General features: G+C 41.4%; 2 protein-coding genes across 3 annotated transcripts; one reads left to right on the forward strand and one right to left on the reverse strand.

Annotated features, from left to right (window-relative positions):
* Window positions 1–70: 70 nt before the first annotated feature.
* On the reverse strand, window positions 71–8,660 carry usp16 (ubiquitin specific peptidase 16). Of its 2 annotated transcripts, XM_027012150.3 has the most exons (17): window positions 8,417–8,660; window positions 7,909–7,996; window positions 7,634–7,821; window positions 7,399–7,502; window positions 7,102–7,217; window positions 6,337–6,545; window positions 5,944–6,039; window positions 5,453–5,583; window positions 4,891–4,978; window positions 4,340–4,418; window positions 3,942–4,087; window positions 3,278–3,445; window positions 2,236–2,911; window positions 1,865–1,959; window positions 1,589–1,675; window positions 975–1,119; window positions 71–673 (listed from the first exon to the last, which is right to left on the reverse strand). In XM_027012150.3, the coding sequence occupies exons 2-17, from the start codon at window positions 7,967–7,969 to the stop codon at window positions 552–554; spliced, it is 2,511 nt and encodes an 836-aa protein (XP_026867951.2). In that variant the 5' UTR covers window positions 7,970–7,996; window positions 8,417–8,660; the 3' UTR covers window positions 71–551. The 2 variants fall into 2 exon arrangements, with proteins under 2 accessions (XP_026867951.2, XP_081556012.1); XM_081699886.1 differs by lacking the exons at window positions 3,942–4,087; window positions 4,340–4,418.
* A 131-nt stretch (window positions 8,661–8,791) lies between these two features.
* On the forward strand, window positions 8,792–11,117 carry rwdd2b (RWD domain containing 2B). Its single transcript, XM_027012161.3, has 4 exons — window positions 8,792–9,531; window positions 9,630–9,697; window positions 9,826–10,191; window positions 10,594–11,117. Exons 1-4 carry the CDS (start codon window positions 9,328–9,330, stop codon window positions 10,844–10,846), a joined length of 891 nt encoding a protein of 296 aa, XP_026867962.2. The 5' UTR covers window positions 8,792–9,327; the 3' UTR covers window positions 10,847–11,117.
* The last annotated feature ends 1,279 nt before the right edge of the window (window positions 11,118–12,396 follow it).

Here is a 12,396-nt window from a genome sequence, read left to right on the forward strand (position 1 = left end):
GAACATACCTGAACGAGAATGACTCATGTTTCAAACATATAAGATCATACAAGACAATGAAAACATGGGGTTAAATCAATAATTACTGTATTAAACAATTTATGACAAAATTGTACCAACTTAATAAAAAGTAAACAAACCAATGAATGTTCTGAGTTTGAGGTTTTCTTAAGATCATTTTTGCTGAACACTGGGGCACTCCCAAGTTCTTAATAGGGTTTGGCAATACTACTAGTAACAAAACAGTAACCATCTTTTTAGATTTGAACACAGTTCATCATAATTCTATTTTCATATTCCATACCATTACAAAATCTCAAACCAGGAATCTTATTAATTACATGTTTCATCACTACAGAGCACCATCCACAGAAAAATAAACCGTTTTTCCTTTCCTACAATTATAGCATCAAATACAAATCAGCTCTCTGGCAGCGAAGCATCATGTAAAAGAATCAGCAGCAGTCATGTCTGACTCTGCACATCACCCTGTGAGACTAGACGTGGCAGACTGCAGTGATCAAAGAGATCATGGACCTGACTGAAGTGATCTAAGAGATTCTTTCGTAGAACAGGAGGTAGGCTTGGGAATTCTCCACCTTGGCTTCTGTAACAGGCTGTACACTGCTGTCACTGATGTGGAACCAGCATCCTTTAGTTGGTGTTGTTTCACCTACACATCAAAAACTTGTATTTATGATATAACATTCATTTTCAGTTTAGTAAGCACCACAGAGACTAGAAACAAGGTAGCTTACCAAATATTGCTTTTTAAGTTTAAAATCTTATGTCTGTGCAACCCATTTTTTGTCAAATGCATGAACAGACGTGACCTTCTTTTATAAACAATAGCAGTGAGCTGTGACCATTTTACCATACTCAACTTAGGCTTCTAAGATGGCTGTGTAATGAGTAGCAGGAGTTTGACCAACAGTGGCTGACGGAGGAGTGCACAGAATGCAGTCGTTTCATACCTGCCGCAGTTCCGTTATGCAGTGTAGTCTGCGTTTGTGGCCGCGTTTTAACAAATGCGGTGTAATGGCCGGACCTCATGGTGCCACTGTGTTCCACGATGCCATAGAGAGAATAGAGCACTTGTGTTTCTCCTTCCTCAACCCCCTACGCATACAAACGCATGCACACACACGGTTTACAGCTAACTACACATCATAGGACACACTTCAAAAAGCTGGCTACCCACAGTCAGAGCTCAGTGCAGTGCAGTACAGTGTATAATGCTGGTTGCACTGGTCTGCCTTATCAAGCTTTGTGTAAGATGTATTAAAACATTAGATTACCATTGATTCTTACACCTGGATTTTGCACTTAAAATTAATAAATACATGTAAAATTATTTCTATATTCCCTTACAACCAAAAACACACAAGCAAAAATAATTGGCAAAAACTGGTTTACATGAATAATATGAATAATGAATACATGGATTTTATATGAACCATTTTCTAAGGCTCATACTGGTAAAATAAAAAATTAAAAAAACAAAACCAAAAACAGGATAGATGGACAGACAGACAGAAAAACAGAGAATAAGTGAGTCAGTGAGGTGACAGGAGACAACATGGGGTACCTTGCAAATTAGGGAGCAGAATGGGGCAAGATCCAGCACCTGAGGGAACTGAACATGCCTGTTGACCTTACAGACACTGTACCCCACCTAGACACACACAGGCAGAGAACACAGCCACTCAGGAAACGTTACAGAAGAAAAACACTCTTGGCAGACACCTAATTTATAAATAGGTGCTAGAGTTGGGCCAAACTCATGTTGTGCAGTGCGATGTCCTGGCTCAGGCTAAGCCGAGTGTTCTGGTTTTTGGGGTGGTGTCAGGGCCAGGGGAATTACCTGCTGGAACCTCTTCAGGTGCAGTGTAAGCACAGGTGGAGGGGAAGATATTAACATCTGCTTCAGTGCATCTCTGTAAATGTTCTTTTTGGATCCTGGAAATGTGAACACCACTCAGTATTAATTAGAACCTCAAGGAGATGTACTACATGCAACACAAGCCAATACTTGCCATTACAAAACCCTGCAATGCCCTCTAGGACTGAGGGTTCAAAATGCCTGCATTAAACTTCAGCATGCTTTCTAGGACTGAAATCTGAAACTCCTGCACTCATTTTCTAGCAGCCCCTAAACTGCCACGGTAGCGACTCTACCAGCCTGTGCAGAAATGGCCTAATTTTATGCAATGTCTATGCAGGCATGTGCTGTACCGTCTGAGGCTTTGTGGCTGGTCTGCCTTTTCGTGCAGGTTGAACATAGCAGGCTGTTACTCTCCGTCAGGTGCTCCACCTCTGTGAACTGGTAGAGGCATGACTCCACTGAGCATTCCTGCTTGTCTGGCACTGGCCTGCTGGCCAGTGCGTGGAAGGCCAGCTCCGGGTCCCGGTTCACCACTATGTACTCTAGGGAGTCGCCCAGCGCCTCCCTGCCCTGCCTCTCCATCTCGGAAGTTGCCCGGAGCGTCAGGGCCTCCACGGCCTCCGTTAACTCCTCTGTCTCCTCGCATAGTCCCGTGCACGTTTCTTTTTCTTCCTCCTCCTCCTCCTCTTCCTCTCCTCTCTTCTGCTCCAGTGGCATGTCCAGGCACATTCTCTCCTCTGACAGGGCGCTGAAGCACTTACCATTCGTAGAGGCAGTGCTTTGTACAGACAGGTTGTCGTGGATGTTCTCTTCCTCCTCCTCTTCCTCACCAGGCCTGTCGTGTTCCTGCTCTGCAGGATCGGTGATCACGGATTGGGTCATTAACTGGTCCTCCCCGCCTTCAGTGTCAGCGAACACCTGTCCGTCCGCACCCACAGGCGGAACTTCCAGAGGGCTGCCTGTCTTCTGATTGGTCAGACAGTCCAGTGTCATCTTTGCTCCTTGTTTCTGCTGTCGCTTCTGGTTCTGTAAAAAAACAAAAAAACAAAAACAAAGAAAAACAATCAGCATACGCATACCGGTCCATTTATGCCAAATGGGAACTACACATTTCAGTCCATTTAGAGACACAGATGCAGCAGCAGAGAATAATGCTCAAATCAGACCTGTATCTTACTTCAGTGTATCAGATTTGTCTGTTTAGACATGCTATTTGTGCACTACAGCAATAACCACACATGTATACACACTCTACAAAATTAAAAAGGTTAAACACATACAGGTCACAATCCATTTTTACATGGGGACAATCAGGTTGTGCAGACAAAGGTCCCAGAAAATCTGCAGCTGAGAGTAAATGGTTTGATAATGCACTGGTGTGTGATTGTTTACCTTGGCTTGTTTCTTTGCCTGCTTCTTGGCCTTCTTTTGCTGGTACTTGCTGCCTGCCCCAGTTGGCATATCCTCAGTCCCATTGACCAGGGGAGTGTCCTGCCCACCATCCTCACAGACACTATTCCTCTGCTGAACTCCCTTCTTCTGGTTCTTCTTCCTGTAAGCCTACAAGGGCCAAGACCTCCCCAATCAATGACCTAGGAGCAATTTTTTAATTTTATTTTCTAATGGTTTTGTCAACATAAACTTGGGAAGCCGGTCACTTGCTTTTCATCACAAGTGTCACCTTTACCTAATAAATCACTGACATCTGAACAATAGTATTCACATGTTCCATGGAAGACTAGATACCCTTAACAGTATTATATATTCAGAGCAACACTAAGGGTGCCTACTTATTACACACTTAATTAGGATCTTATTACACACTTATAACACATGTATAACTGATTTCTAAGCCAATAATTTATACAAGAAGTGTTAACTAAACATAGGTACATATGGAGAAAGGAATGAATAGCTAGTTTATATGTTTATGTCTTAAATAAGTGTTTTCAAATGTAGTGGTTCATCCTAACATTTGCGTATCATCTTTCAGTTATGGAAAGGATGTTTCCTATAGCATCGTATTAACCATGTATTCCCGACCAAGAGGCAGTACCTCATCAGCCACAGGTAGGGACAGGTCCAGAAACACTTCAGTTACCAGGGAAACAGTCTTACACTCTTTACACATTACAGTGCTGGTCATCTCTCCCCCAAAGACATGGTCCACAAAGCTCTTGGTTACACCGTTTCTTTCATACTCTTGGAAAACAAAAATGTTTAAACAGTATTTTCAAACAGAATCGCTTATTGCAAGAAAAAAATTTTTTCAAGTGTCTTTATGGATGTCAACTACTCAGGCTTAGAGATATTAATTTCAGCACTGCTAAAAAAACAAATTTCAAAGCTTTCAAAATAGCACATTAAGCATTCTGAAACTGTGTAAGGATTTCCCAGATGAAAGTGCATCTGTCTGCAATTTGTGCGCAGTTTTCCATGCAGGTAAGAACTCACCTTTCACTAATTTCTTCTGCTCTGTGTCAGAACAAGTACCAGAACCTTTCAGTGCCTCCAGAATTCCAGCAGTTATTCGCTGTAAATATCACAGGTACAACAGTGTGTACAGGTTGCCATGAGGTCACTGCACAATAAATAAAAGGTTTATAACTAACGTGATATGCCGTGTTCAATATGACAAATGCAATCATCTCTTGGCCGCTACTTGTCAATCTTCACCAACATTTTAGAAAAGTCTCTCTTTTAAGCAGTGTTTGGTGGTACTGTTCAATTGTTATTAGCATACATAGCATAAAGTCTAGCATTAACTAACATATACTTATAAGGGTTAGCATTAGCATATAATACTATGTAATGATTTTCATAAAGGATAGGACTTTGAGGGAAAATATTAGCATATATACAGTGCTCCACTTAATAGCAATAACAAATACATACCAATCTCTCTATAAGTGCTAGCACTAGCATGTAGGCTAGCACGAGTGCATACTATGCCTGTCTGATGCCAGCTAGTGTCAGCGCATGAGGGCTAGCAGTAGCATACATACACAATTCTCCTCCGCCCTCATGCCGTCCAGCAGGTAGCGCAGCAACTCCTGACTGTCCTGCTGCTGGAAGCCTTTGAACCTGGCTGCCCTAGGGAGAGTGCCCCCCCCCACACACACACACACAAACAAACACACACACAAACAAACACACACACAAACAAACACACACACACACACACACACACACAAACAAACACACACACAAACAAACACACACAGTCAGGTAGCGATACACTACTAATCACTCCAAAACAGGCACCCCGCACTCTCCGAGCTAGTAGGTCAGGTGTCAAAACCAGAATGCCTAGATATAATCACTACATTCTAGATTATCATTTTTCACTGACCATTTTAAATGCCTAAATGTAAAATCACTCCATCTTAGATTCTACTTTTTTCCATTTTCTTCACAGACCTGTATTTAATACGTATTGGCGAAACCATCCATGAACTTCTGACTGCACAGTAAATATGGCTGCTGTTTCTTGCAAGCTGCATTAAAGTTTAGACACAGAAAGTTGTGCTCATAAAAGCAGCGGAGGTTTTGGCTGCTTGACCTTACTTTTTGCACACTTGGGTGAAGAGCTCTCGAGGAGTCACGACAGCTTTCTTGGTCTCCTGGATTTCGTTAAGCAGATGACACATGGCCAGTGTGAGGGCCCCGGGTCTTGGCAACCGCACCTGCAAAGGCTCCTGGAATAGAAACAATACCCAGGAAGTGCCGTTTCATTCTGGGGTCTCGGTCCTGGACTACATTACATTTACAGCATTTGACAGATACTTCTATCCAGAGCTCATTACATTTTTAACAGTATGAAAGAACATGCTCTCCCTGGATAATGCTGTTAGCACCTTGCTCTACCTACTCTAAAAAGTGAGCTACACTAGCACTTGATGATGCTTCAGTCTTTAACACTTAAGGTAATTACCAAGGCCTCCGGGAGCTGAAATGTGCGTTAGTTCAGGAACACCACAGTGTCCCCCTGTCAACAACACTGCATGGTGTCCACACAAAGAGGAAGTGGACAGATTACAATGGCAGTGTCAACCTACCAGCATGGAGGACTGTACTGGCTTCAGCAACAGACTCCCCTCCTCATCCCTCAGGTCACTGAGCAGCTGACGCAGCAGTCGTGTTTGGGACAGATTCTGAAACCGCAAGCGGGAAGGTTTATGAGTTCATTACCTGATTGAATTCGCATGTGCAGAAACCACAAAGTAGGCTTGTGATCACTTTCTGGTGATCACAGAAGATGGACTGAGAACAAAAGGGATCTGTGTTCAGTGCTGGCCATTCTCGTCAATAACAGTCTTGCATAATCTTTCACAGCTGTCCAAAATGTGACTCAAGGGCTTCACAGACAGCATATGATGTTCTTTGTTCTTTCTTGCTCTTAGACTGGTTGGTGGGGTTGTTCGCTCCTAGCCTGGTAAGATGATTCTCACCTGGAGCACAGCATTGAAGAAGCAGGTGTTGCCCAGGTTACTGAGGCCTCGCACTGCCACGGTACCGGCGTTTGCCGTAGACGCCGTAGCGGGTTCCTTCAGGGAGCCGTTTTGCCTCGAGCCCTTCCTGCGCTCTTTCTGGTTGGCCACGTTTTCCTGTTCTTTCTCTGCCATGCCCACAGCTGCATCGCCACTCTCTTCCTCAAGCTCTTAATGGGAACACAATGTGAAGAAGGTTCTGTTACAGATACTATATGGCAACATGACAGGTACAGGTGACTAGATTCATTTAATCATTTACTGAAGCATTTACACCATGGAGTGACTAAATAAATAAAGCAAAACATTTTACAGCAGAGGAGTTCAAACACTGGACCTCAAAGCCTGATCTGGATTTTGAAATTAATGTCAGGTTATTTATGCCTCAAAATGCTGGTGTTCAGATGATATTCCCTGAAGTCAAAGTACTGCAGATTTTCCACCCTCTTTTTAAGATTCACATGTAATGACAAATGAGTTGCATTAACTGTGATTACAAAGCCCAGGTCTGGAAATTATATTTGAGGTCCAGAGCTAAATACCTCTGTTTTACAGCAATATTACTTCTGTTTACTGGAACTGACGACTTATCCGATTAATCTACATCAGGTAATGTAGTAATTATGAAGATCTTGATTATTAACCAAAAGGGCATGAGAATACTAAAGTGAGAGGTGCCATGCCCTTCCTGTAGAGACTTGTACTGCAGTAAGCTTTGGTACTTACCTCTGGCAGAAGCCTTGTGGTCTGAATCAGCCAGCACCTGCTTCCTAATGCTGGAGACCAGCTGAGCTAGTTGCCCCGTGACGGAGCAGTACACGTTGTCATCGCAGATGTAACACCTTGGCAAAACCCACAAAGTGCTCTTTAAACATCTAGAGACCAACATCAAAAGCTCATAGAGAGTGCATAGGTCCTCTTAGATCAGTATGCATCTGGGTCAGACAATATTTACTACAACATGGGTAAAAAAAAATAACTACAGATCAGTACAGGCACATAACGTCTGATCTGTGCTCTTACCACACACTCCAGTTGTCGAGGCAGAGCACTATGCAATGCGGTTCTGAGTGTGGCTTCTCATAGTGTTTGATGGCATGCTTTTCCTCAGATGACCTCCCACAGCCCTGAGTACATTAGAAACAAATCATACTTGCACTGCTGCTGATCAACATGAATAAACCCAGGAAATCACTAGGACGAAAGCACAAGTTAACTTTATGACACTAGTAGGACCCGGGGAGGTTTCGGTGCTTACCCTGTGCCCACATTTGAGACACATCCATACAGCTGGTGACTCCTGCACTGTCTTCTTTTCAGACGCAGCGTCACGGTTGCTTCCCCTCTCTTTTAAACACACCTGGCAGGTGTCCCAGTGCTTGTCCAAGCCTGTCTTTTTTAACAAGCTACGATCTATTCCTTTACGGACATGGGTACAGGTAACACCTAAAACACATAATGAAAAACAAAGTCACAAGTTATGATTAAAGATACCAAAGTATCATGCTTAAAAGGGAGCCAGATGTTACATACCTGACAGGTCCATAGAGTCATCCTCTCTTGGACTTCTGTCTTTTGCTCGCTTTTTGCCCATTACAGCGTATGACGATGGACGCCTAACCTAATCACAGATAAAACGTTAAGCTACCTTAACTATACTCACTACGTGTCAAGTCATGAACTACTTGGCACAATAACTCCGCGAATAAACTATCTTTAACTGACACGGACTACGAGACAGTAACAGGACAGAAGTAGTAGTTTGGCATTCGTAGACTAGTACCAAGATAGCTACATTATCTACTCTAGTTAAGTGATAGTTATCAAGAAATATTTTTGTCGTATACTAGCGCGAAAATTACAATATGGTCAACTGTAAGAAACAATGAAGTAGGTTAAACAGATAATATGGTCAGAGAGGAAGTACTGCAAATATTAATATATTACACTCTTACAAAAAGAAATGTGAATTAAACTAGGACGAGGCAATGTTCTTTAACTACAGTACCTAAGAGTCCATGCTAGTTACCAGTTAACTTACTTAGGTTAGCTAGCTAGCTAATCGAAGTGAATAGAATGTGGAGTCTTCCTCTGACTTCCCAGTTGCATAGCTTTTAATATGTTACATGTCAACCTAAATACTCCGGTTCGAGCAACGTATAACATAGAAAAATAATTTAACAAATGGTTAGCTATGATCGTCGTCCCTTAAACTAAATTTGATTGCATATATAGCTGCAGCTACCATGCTACACAAGTTCAACAACCGTGAACGTGTGTATGCGTACGGCCGCTTCCGGTTTCAACTTAGAATCGTCACGCACGTCAAAATAAGAGTTTTAAATTCTCGCTCTGTTCACTTAGCTGTAAAATAAAGTTTTAACTTTGGTATCTATTCATATACTCTCTATATAGTTAATCGATGTTAGAATATTTAGATATTATTTAATGAAATTACTAGCTGTTATCACGATATTTCTATTTTCCTAAGTATCGTTAACTTTTCGAACAGGAAATGTTATGCAGTGTCATGTTAGGTATAGCTAACTTCACCCGAGTGTAATCTGGGTTCTTTGCAGAACAGCCCAAGTGCATAATAACACAGTGATTTGAAGATTTTTATTCAGGTTCAGTTAGTTACACGCGTTGACTTTATATTCAGTGTACATGTGATCATTTATGTGCCGCAAATTAAGTCAACTTTGTTCAATATAACTAGCAGATATGCAAAGTTAAAGCTACCTCGCTATATTTGTGACACGTTGCTCGTGTGGTCTAGCTAGTTAATTGTTAGCTAGTAACGCCCAAGGTAGCCTAGTTAGTCATCTACAGTAGTTCTATACTATACTATAGTAGCACTATAACCGTAGTTATAGTATAGTTATAGCTATTTGTCGCCGGTTAGCTAAGCTGCACTTTTGGTCGCTGTTAAATGCTGCATCATATGCAGACATGGCATGTCCAGAGGAGGCAGAGGCTCAACTAGCAGAAATAGAACTTATGAGAAGTATGTTCCCAAGCGAAGACGAATTTGTATTTGACCAGCTTGCCCACGCAGAACTTGGAGCTTATGTGGAAGGAACCAGCGACACTCCGCCAAGCACAAGACCGGAATTCTCAATCAAGCTGAAGGTAGACACCTCGACAATTAAAGAGGTGAACACACTGAAGTACTAGCAATATAAAGGTTTTAAATGTGAATCAACCACTGAGTCCTTGGCATCCATAGCCTACCATTGTTTTCTTTTATACAGACTAACATTACACTATCTTGTACCTACCCATTCAACTATCCAAAAGTGTTGCCAGAGATCGCCGTCAGGTATTTATTGTTAACACTGTTACTTTTTTTTTTTTTTTTTTTTTTTTTTGATTACACCTAGAGTAATGTCATTAGAACTTTAACCACAAACTAAACGCATGTATATCCGTGTCTGTGTTGCATTGTAGGTGCACCGAGCTTAGCCGGGCGCAGCAGTCTCGCCTGGTCGCGCGTTTGACCTCCTACCTGCGCGAGAGCTGCAGCGGAGACGTGTGCGCGCTCTCTGCCGTGGAGTGGCTTAAAGATCACGCGCTCGAGTACCTCAGCAAGAGTGCCACCTGTAACGCCTCCGAGAAAGAAACGGCCGCTGCACCGACAAAGGAAACCTTCACCAGGCTCTGGATCTACAGCCATCACATTTACAATAAGAGCAAGAGAAAGAACATTCTGGAATGGGCTAAGGAGATGAAGCTGTCCGGCTTTTGTATGCCGGGAAAGCCAGGCATTGTGTGTGTGGAGGGGCTGCATCCTGCCTGTGAGGCGTTCTGGGCCAGGTATGGACAGGCATTCTTAAGTAAAGAACTGTATAGTTTTATAAAATATGTATATTCATTAAAGACATTTGTTCCTGAAGTTACTAGCCAGATAGATGATACAAACAACAGTTTAATTTGCATCACTTGCTACCCAGATTTTAAACAATACTCTCATAGATTTACAAGCTGTCTTTTTTTAAAAATTATTTCAAGTACATCCAACTCTATTAGAGATTTACCCAACTCTAATAAACCTGACACAGATCTTTTAGATGGTCCTAAAGATCTCGTTTAGTAGGATGAGGTATGTTATGTGATGGGTGGGTCTAAACTGCAGGCTGGGACCTCTAGCAGCATGGTGGAGCCTCCCTCGCTTTAGCAACCGGCCTACATGAATTAACGTGACCATTGTCTGCACAGGGTGAAAGTTTTGACCTGGAAGAGGATCATGATTCGACACAGAGAGGATGTTCCCCTGGACCCGGCTGTCGCCGGCAGCAGTGAGACTGAAAAAGTGGACTCGCTTCGAAGGTTCGCCGGCTTCGAGGAAGCCATTTTTGACCCTCATGGAAACAGGGGCAATCATATGGACCTTGGGCAGCTCTTCCAGTTCCTCAGTGACAGGGGGTGTGGTGAAATCTTCCAGCTGTACTTTGGGGTTGAAGGGAGATAGGAGTTCAAAATTGCATGTGTATGTCTCCAAATTGCATGTGTATGTATGTACATGTGTATGTGCAGCCTGATTTCAGATTAACACACCTCATTGTGTGTTAAACAATTGGTTCTTATCATTGCGTTAAGTACAAATTTAACACATTTCATTTTAGGAGATTAATTTTGCAGTAACATTCTATGATCAGGATTTTTTTTAACTTTGATTCTATGCATTATTTCCGTTTAATATGGAATAAACATTTCTGAATAAAAACGACTGAGTTGTTCACTTATAAAATCAGCGCAAACCTCCCTGATGTTGGGTCTCATAAGGATCGACTCTTGTCCTGCTTCTCTTTAACCTTTACATGCTCCCACTAGGCCAAATCCAGCAGGACAACAAAACTGCTTAGATTTACATCACTTCTTCCCCTGTGATAGAAAAAAAAATTGTTGAATTATTGTAATGGCCTCCTTACTGGCCTCTCTCAAAAGTTCATCACACAGCTACAGCTTGTTCAGAATGCCGCTGCTAGAGTGAGACAAAGAGTCATTATGCCAGTACTCTCATCAATTCATCAATACATTCTGGTCAGCTTCAGAATTTAAAACGTTGCTACTTGTATTCAAATCATTAAATGGGCTAGCTCCTGCTTAAATTACTGACATTTTGGCCAAATCCAGGCTTATTAGAAACCTCGGGTCAGTTTTGTCCTATAAACAGTCCCTAGACCGAGAACTAAACACTGAGGGATCAGGCACAGAGATGTGCAGAGATGTGCACAGACTGTAAACACATTTAAAACGAGAGTATAAACACATCTGTTTTCTGTGTCTTTCAAATTAACTAAGATCCTGACTCTGTTTAGCTCTCGGGGGGTAGTTTTGCACTGCTGTTCGATCTGTTTGATTTTATGCACTTTATAACTTTTATTAATCATTTATTTTAAGTAAACTTTTATCTCATTTTTTCACTTTATTTCTTTATATTAAAGTCAGTTCAGGTTTAATCATTTATCTTTTAATCTTTTAATGTATTTTTCATCTTCATTTTTTAAAGATTTTTGATTAATTACTTTTCTGTTTAAATAAATTGTATTTACCTTTATTTTAATAAATAATTTTTGTAACATTTTCTTTTTTTATCTTTGGCAAAAACCTTCCCGAGAATAGATCTTGATTTGATTTGTGTAGACTATGTCATATTTTATACAATCATTAGCTACATTGACATGTGGTGACTATAATGAAAACAGAAACAGTACGGGATAACACAAAAAAGTCCAAAAACCTATTTCCATTGTGGTCCCTTACCAAACACCAAATCCCATATCAGACAGATGGAAAATATAGCAAACATGGCATAATAAAACAATTACCACAATACAATACAATTACACCTAAAAACATGCCATGCATAACATATCCATCAAATTATTATCCCTCCCTGTCCCCACTATATTAATTTTTTAACAACATATTTAAAATCTTGTATACTTTCAATAATTTTAGAATACCTTGGCAACCGATTCCACAGAGTTGCAGCTGCATACATACTCTACTTTTAAA

This window comes from Electrophorus electricus, chromosome 17, assembly GCF_041902795.1.
Source record: "Electrophorus electricus isolate QZ-2024a chromosome 17, ASM4190279v1, whole genome shotgun sequence".
NCBI lineage: Eukaryota > Metazoa > Chordata > Actinopteri > Gymnotiformes > Gymnotidae > Electrophorus > Electrophorus electricus.